The sequence below is a fragment of the Physeter macrocephalus genome, chromosome 1, assembly GCF_002837175.3.
Source record: "Physeter macrocephalus isolate SW-GA chromosome 1, ASM283717v5, whole genome shotgun sequence".
Lineage (NCBI taxonomy): Eukaryota > Metazoa > Chordata > Mammalia > Artiodactyla > Physeteridae > Physeter > Physeter macrocephalus.
In genome coordinates, this window is record NC_041214.2 from 126522641 (window position 1) to 126531049 (window position 8409).

At 36.8% G+C, this 8409-nt stretch overlaps 1 protein-coding gene across 1 annotated transcript in view; it reads left to right on the top strand.

The window, feature by feature from the left end:
* GBE1 (1,4-alpha-glucan branching enzyme 1) overlaps positions 1-8409 on the top strand; it is a 305486-nt gene that overhangs the window by 203513 nt on the left and 93564 nt on the right. Inside the window, exon 8 of the mRNA XM_055086124.1 lies at positions 4368-4483. Coding sequence (XP_054942099.1) covers positions 4368-4483 — 116 coding nt within the window. The remainder of the gene's footprint in view (positions 1-4367; positions 4484-8409) is intronic.

An 8409-nucleotide genomic window follows, 5' to 3' on the forward strand; every position in this document is an offset into this window, starting at 1 on the left:
TGGGATAAATATATTTATATAATAATTAAATACAGTGTTAACATTAAGTTGGATGTTTACATAGTGTAAGAAAAAAAAAAAGAAAGCTACATCTTTATTCCAGTGATACTGTAAACCCTCTAAAACCTGCTCTTTTTCAACTTTGAGTTCTGGATTGTGTCCATACAATTACTCACGTGTACGGTCTGGTTATTTAGGGACTCAGACCTCAGTCTTCCTGGTTCTCTGTCTTGTTAGGTCTTGAAAGCCCCAATTTTTGTGATCTGAGTGCAAGCAACCTGTGTTTTAAATTAGTTTTATTAGGCCACTGAGTTTATAGAGTGAATTTATCTGTCTGGATTTATCATGCTAAGATGATAAGAGAAAATTTGGACTACAGAAATATTGGGAACATAATTATGAGTCTGTCTTTCCCCCTATTTCCTGCACTGGTAGTTTATTTTTTCTTGAACAACAAAGGCTATTTATTTATAAAATGTTACCTTTATAAGATCAATTTTTTTTACTAACTTTTAAAAATAATCTAGTTTTAGAAAATATGTATAGCCAGAGAATTAATACTTTTAACTTTTGCTTTCTATTTGTTGCTACTAACTTGAAAATTTTAGATCTGATTTTTTTCCTGAACGTATTTCCCAAGATTTTGTTAAAAAACAAAATATTCTAGAGTTTGTTTCTTTACTATTTTCATTCTAGATAGTTTACTCCCCTGTAAAATTTTGTGTCCAGCTGACCAGTTGAACAACTTGGGGTTTAGATGCACCTACCCCTGCTCAGTTGAAATCCACATCTGCTATCTCTGCCTCAAAAACAAAGTAATTGATAAATGACTCACTCAAGCTGAAACAGTTTGGATTAGAATCAGGACTCAAACTATAGTTCTTTTGATTCCACATATTGTGATCTCTAATTGAACACAAACTTTTCCCCACAGTTCTCTAATTTAAAGATCTGTAAAATGAAAATACAGATACTATATTTATCGAAAAATATCCACATATTAGTGGACCCACACTGTTCAAACCCATATTGTTCAAGGATCAACTGAATCTCTTTTCTATCTCCACAGACTACACATCTATTTTATGTTTTATTAATGATTTACATATTCAAAAAATATAATAAAATGGATTATTTTGAAAGCAGTACAAATTTGATTTGTTTCTACCTGTTTAATCTTGTGGTGATTTTTTAAAAGAATTTTTATGTTGTTTAGACTTTGTTTCAGGTTAAGAGAATTTTAGAGGTCCATAGGATAGAATTCAGTATTTTTTTAGCCCATTTGAATTTTTTAATTATATGCTCCATTTTCATTATTGTTTCTTTTCTGATTATCACAGGAAATTCTTTTTCTATTTACTCATACCAAGAATCTGTCTACTCACATAGTTACAGCCAAGTATGTTAAATATAGTTTTATAACTCCTTTTGGTCAAGAAGAAGATAGATTAAATATTGTAATAACAGGAATCAGTAGGACATTTAGTAACTCCGCCCTTAATCAAGTATGTGATATTGCGCAGTACTTTCTTTTTAATTATTAGATTCACATCACCTCCTTTTCTGCTTTTTATTGAATTGCAATATCATTGGCTTTTTTTCCTCTTTTCTCTTACTTTATCTCTGTAGATATTAGGATGCAGTTTTCACATTTGAATGTGTTTACCTGTCTAAACATAAATGTCTAATATTTATGTTAGAAATTGACAGAAAATGTCCACCAGCCCAAGATGGTGATGTAAATGAGTCAATAGGGTTGGTATGAAAATGTGGCATTGCAGGTACTGGGAGGAACTCAATTAAAAACATGTTCTATCTTCAGAAATTCAAACTGAAAAATTGAAAGTACGGTTGTCCCTCAACATCTGCAGAAGATTGGTTCCAGGAGCCCCACCATATACCAAAATCCACAGATGCTCAAGTCCCTTATATAAAATGGCATAGTATAATGAATACTGTGATCGCTCTGTATCCAAGGATGCTAATCCAAGAATATGGAGGGAAGACTGTATATTTATTGAAAAAAAATATAAGTGGACCTGTGCAGTTCGAACCCATGTTGTTCAAGGGTCTACTGCCTTCTGCAAGATAAACAAAACAGTAATACATGTCAGATCAGACCCAGGGACAGTCTGTGAACTCTGGTTTACATATTCCTATCTTCATACATCTACCCAAGATATTTAGTTTTTAAACAGGTTTTGTTCCTACTCTGAGGTATTTTGGGCTAAAAATAACTTTCAGTTTGCCTTTCAGAAGTAAAATATACATTACCAATCAAATGGACAAATGAGAAAAGTATGACCTTTTCAAAATATTGTTTAGAGAAGATTATTGATATGCAAATTTATTCTTTCTGAAATATTCATATAGCAACCTTGTTAAAAAAAAGTCTAGACATGCTTCCTTTAAATTTTTCAGTGAACCCAAAACTACTCTAAAAAATAAAATTTATTAATTTTATTTTTATTATTATTTTTAAATCCCACATTTGTTTATTTATTTATTTTTGGCTGTGTTGGGTCTTCGTTTCTGTGCGAGGGCTTTCTCTAGTTGTGGCAAGCGGGGCCACTCTTCATCGTGGTGCGCAGGCCTCTCACTATCGCAGCCTCTCTTGTTGCGGAGCACAGGCTCCAGATGCTTAGGCTCACGGGCCTAGCTGCTCCGCAGCATGTGGCATCTTCCCAGACCAGGGCTCGAACCTGTGTCCCCTGCATTAGTAGGCAGATTCTCAACCACTGCGCCACCACCAGGGAAGCCCCAAAGTTTATTAATTTTAAAGAAACTTCAAAAAAGTATAGATATTAGAAATTGCTGTATAAAATAGAGCAATTTTGATCTATTCATTTCTTTTTGTTAAGCAGAATTTTTTCTCTTTAAACCCTAAATGAATATGCATTAATAGAAACATTGGTATATTCTACCTTTATCATGGCTTGGACCTAACAATCTAGAACCTCCTGGCTCCCTTTCATATCTACTGGATTGCTTGGATTTCTGTTTTTTTCATTTCTTAACTTTGAGTAAGTTTTCAAAACTCAAAGTAACTTATTTAAAGCAGTTAATTACCAGCGATACTCATCTTGCCCCAAAGTTTTGATTTACAGTTCTGGAGTTGATTGTGATGACTTAATCTCCACTTATGTCAGCTCTTTAATATATAGAAGGTTAAAAAAATTACATAAATTTCAAATGGGTTAAGGAGTTGTGTACACTATTACAGCTTTGTCATTAAACTAAATGAGGTATTAAAGTCTTAAGACCGTAGTTATAATGAGATAGAGAACTCAACCATAACTGTATGACTAAAAAAAAAAAATACTAATTGATGATGCCCTCTTTTCAATTGTCCAAAATAGCCTTGTTTCATGTGGTGTTTTTTTGTTTTGTTTTGTTTTTTTTGGTATGCGGGCCTCTCACTGTTGTGGCCTCTCCCATTGCGGAGCACAGGCTCCAGACTCGCAGGCTCAGCAGCCATGGCTCACGGGCCCAGCCGCTACGTGGCACATGGGATCTTCCCGGACCAGGGCACGAACCCGTGTCCCCTGCATCGGCAGGTGGACTCTCAACCACTGCGCCACCAGGGAAGCCCTCGTGGTGTTTTTAATTGAGTTATAACAGTTCTTTGTTTTCTTTATGTTTTTATGGATATAGGACTCTTTAACTTGTAGAACTTTTTACTTTATTAAACATGTGTATTCTAGTAATTAGGTCTCCTTCTTTTACCCTCACAAAACAAGTCCAGTAAGTATAATACTGCTTATCGTATGGTTGATTCTAAAACTCTTTTTTTCTTTTACTTTTTATTCTGAACTATATCTGTTTTAAACTGTAGAATAAGGAAATATTTCAAGCAAACACTGAAGGCTGAAAGCAGTTTTCTATTGATAATGAAATTATATTTTCTAAAAGGAGAAACTATGTAACTGTGGTCATATTACATGAAAAATCGTGATGAAAATTCAGAGATAAGTGACAGACTTTGTGTTTTTGGGGGTTTTTTTGTTGTTGTTTTTTGTTTTTAGTAACCTGTACTGTGTAGTAATCACTGTATGTTTGCATTGAACAAGACAGAGTCCCTGAACTTTGGACCAGACTGACACATTTTTTCCTTAGGTTTTTCTCAGATATTGAGTGATTTTGCAGCTAAAGAAATTTAACAAATTTTCCTTTTAGAATGAATTTCATCAAACAAATGAGGTAAATCTTAATAGTTTTCTGTTGTTTATGTGATATATTTCTTTGAACATCATGATTCCTAAGAGAGAGATTTTGATTTTAATTATTACTCTTAGCAAAGGATGTATAAGAATTAAGGAAAATACTATATACATTATGCTTACATATATATTTATCTAATATTTTAGCTGGGAAGTTTTAAGATTTCTCCTGTCAAACATAAGGTGGTGGTTGGAAGAATATGGATTTGATGGATTTCGTTTTGATGGTGTTACATCCATGCTCTATCATCACCATGGAACAGGCCAGAATTTTTCCGGTGACTACCATGAGTATTTTGGACTACAAGTAGATGAAGACCTCCTGTCAAACATAAGGTGGTGGTTGGAAGAATATGGATTTGATGGATTTCGTTTTGATGGTGTTACATCCATGCTCTATCATCACCATGGAATAGGTAGGTAACCTGATACATTACAGATGTAACTAATGATTTTATTTTATTTTTTACTGGAAGATTACACCCAGGCTTGGGGTTCAGTTATGTCACTGCAGTAACCATTATTGTTGGATTGATTTTTATTAGTTCCATTGTGTATGTCTTTTCTCTGATCACTTCTGATCCCTTTTTGGCAAGAGATTGGGTCAAATACATTTTATAAGTAAATAAAATATAATGATTTTCTTTGAAATATATCTACTTAATAATATGCTCTCTTTAATATGTAGCATTCTTTTAAAAATGTTTTTTAAGGATACCATTTATTACAGCACCCTCAGGCTGTGAACATGATAGCAGTTGTAATGAAAAATAAATAACAAAAATAATAAATGAGAACATTTGTTAATGTATGGGTTCCTTTGCATATTAAACATTGAAGAAAATATGTATATTTTAAATATAGATATGCTCAGTTAAAATTAAATTGTAAATTAATCTGTAATTAAAAATATGGATCAAATATCTTCAGTTTAAAAGTTGTACAGAGAAATGGGATCACAGAATCCTAATCCTTCAATCAATAACGTGGAGAATAATAATTATTTTTTTAATGACCAAATATTTACTGGCAACAACCAATCCAAAAAATTGACTTTAGAGTATAAATCAAAAAGTGGCTGCCAAGGAAAGATGCTATATTCAAAGTGTACTGTTAACTGCTCTCAGTCAAGATGCTGCCCACACGAAACATTCCTAGGGAAGAAGTTGAATCTTTAAGACATGACAGGTTTCATTGATATCTTCCACTTTGGAGAGAAGCTGACTTAGGGGATGAAAAAGGCAAGCAAGACAAAATTCAAAAAGATCCTCTCCTAGATTAAAACAGCTACATGCCCCTGCAGAACCTCGCTGTGCTGAGGGCTAGCTAGGTATTTTCCAAGGAATTGTGGAGTTGGTGAAATGAACTGAAATCCGTGGATGTGGGATATGCTTTTTATGGGTACAGAGCCCAAGAAATGATAAAGAAAAACATTCTCAGTTACTTAGCATGCTTTCTCACTTTGAGATGAGGATAAAAACAAATACTGGGACAGTAAACATTCTTCAAGATGGCGGAGTAGAAGGACGTGCTCTCACTCCATCTTGCGCGAACACTGGAATCACAACTAGCTGCTGAACAATCATCGACAGGAAGACACGGGAACTCACAAAAAAAGATACCCCACATCCAAAGACAAAGGAGAAGCCACAATGAGACGGTAGGAGGGGCGCAATCACAATAAAATCAAATCCCATAACTGCTGGGTGGGTGAATCACAAACTGGAGACCACTAATACCACAGAAGTCCACCAGCTGGAGTGAATGTTTTGAGCACCACGTCAGGCTTCCCAACCTGGGGGTCCGGCAACGGGAGGAGGAATTTGTAGAGAATCAGACTTTGAAGGATAGTGCGATTTGATTAGAGGACTTCGACAGGACTGGGGGAAACAGAGACTCCACTCTTGGAGGGCACACACAAAGTAGTGTGCGCCTCGGAACCCAGGGGAAGGAGCAGTGACTCCATAGGAGACTGAACCAGACTTACCTGCTAGTGTTGGAGGGTCTCCTGCAGAGGCGGGGGGTGGCTGTGGCTCACCACGAGGACAAGGACACTGGTAGCAGAAGTTCTGGGAAGTACTCCTTGGCGTGAGCCCTTCCAGAGTCTGCCATTAGCCCCACCAAAAAGCCCAGGTAGGCTCCAGAGTTGGGTCGCCTCAGGCCAAACAAACAACAGGGAAGGAACCCAGCCCCACCCATTAGCAGACAAGGGGATTAAAGTTTTATTGAATTCTGCCCACCGGAACAACTCTACCCACCACAAGTCCCTCCCATCAGGAAACTTACACAAGCCTCTTAGATAGCCTCATCCACCAGAGGGCAGAGAGCAGAAGCAAGAAGAACTACAATCCTGCAGCTTGTAGAACAAAAACCACATTCACAGAAAGATAGACAAGATGAAAAGGCAGAGGGCTATGTACCAGATGAAGGAACATGATAAAACCCCAGAAAACCAACTAAATGAAGTGGAGATAGGCAACCTTCCAGAAAAAGAATTCAGAGATAAGTGACCTGGAAGACAGAATGGTGGAATTCACTGCTGCAGAACAGAATAAAGAAAAAAGAATGAAAAGACATGAAGACAGCCTAAGAGACCTCTGGGACAACATTAAATGCAACAACATTCGCATTATAGGGGTCCAAGAAGGAGAAGACAGAGAGAATGGACCTGAGAAAATATTTGAAGTGATTATAGTCGAAAACTTAGCAAACATGGGAAAGGAAATAGCCACCCAAGTCCAGGAGGCGCGAGAATGCCATACAAGATAAATCCAAGGAGAAACACACTGAGACACATAGTAATCAAATTGGCAAAAATTAAAGACAAAGAAAAATTATTGAAAGCAGCAAGGGAAAAATGAAAAATAACATATAAGGGAACTCCTATAAGTTTAACAGCTGGTTTCTCAGCAGAAACTCTATGAGACAGAAGGGAGTGGCATGACATATTTAAAGTGGTGAAAGGGAAGAACCTACAACCAAGACTACTCTACCCGGCAAGGATCTCATTCAGATTCGATGGAGAAATCAAAAGCTTTACAGACAAGCAAAAGCTAAGAGTATTCAGCACCACCAAACCAGGTCTACAACAAATGCTAAAAAACTTCTGTAAGTGGGAAGAACAAGAAAAGAAAAGGACCTACAAAAACAAACCCAAAACAATTAAGAAAATGGTAATGGGAACATACATATCGATAATTACCTTAAACCTGAATGGATTAAATGCTCCCACCAAAAGACACAGGCTCACTGAATGGATACAAAAACAAGACCCATATATATGCTGTCTACAAGAGAACCACTTCAGACCAGGGACACATACAGAATGAAAGTGAGGGGATGTAAAAAGATATTCCATGCAAATGGAAATCAAAAGAAAGCTGGAGTAGCAATACTCGTATCAGATAAAATAGACTTTAAAATAAAGAATGTTACAAGAGACATGGAAGGACACTACATAATGATCAAGGGATCAATCCAAGAAGAAGATATAACAATTATAAATGTATATGCACCCAACATAGGAGCACCTCAATACATAAGGCAACTGCTAACAGCTATAAAAGAGGAAATCCACAGTAACACAGTCATAGTGGGGGACTTTAAAACCTCAACACCAATGGACAGATCATTCAAACAGAAAATTAATAAGGAAACACAAGCTTTAAATGACACAATAGACCAGATAGATTTAATTGATATTTATAGGACATTCCATCCAAAACCAGCAGATTATACTTTCTTCTCAAGTGCGCACGGAACATTCTCCATGATAGATCACATCTTGGGTCACAGATCAAGCCTCAGTAAATTTAAGAAAATTGAAATCATATCAAGACTCTTTTCTGACCACAACGCTATGAGATTAGAAATGAATTAAAGGGAAAAAAACGTAAAAAACACAAACACATGAAGGCTAAACAATACGTTACTAAATAGCCAAGAAATCAAAAATACTTAGAGAAAAATGACAATGAAAACACAACGATCCAAAACCTATGAGATGGGGCTTCCCTGGTGGCGCAGTGGTTGAGAGTCCGCCTGCCGATGCGGGGGACGCGGGTTCGTGCCCCAGTCCGGGAGGATCCCACATGCCGCGAAGCGGCTGGGCCCGTGAGCCATGGCCGCTGTGCCTGCGCGTCCGGAGCCTGTGCTCTGCAACGGGAGAGGCCACGACAGTGAGAGGCCC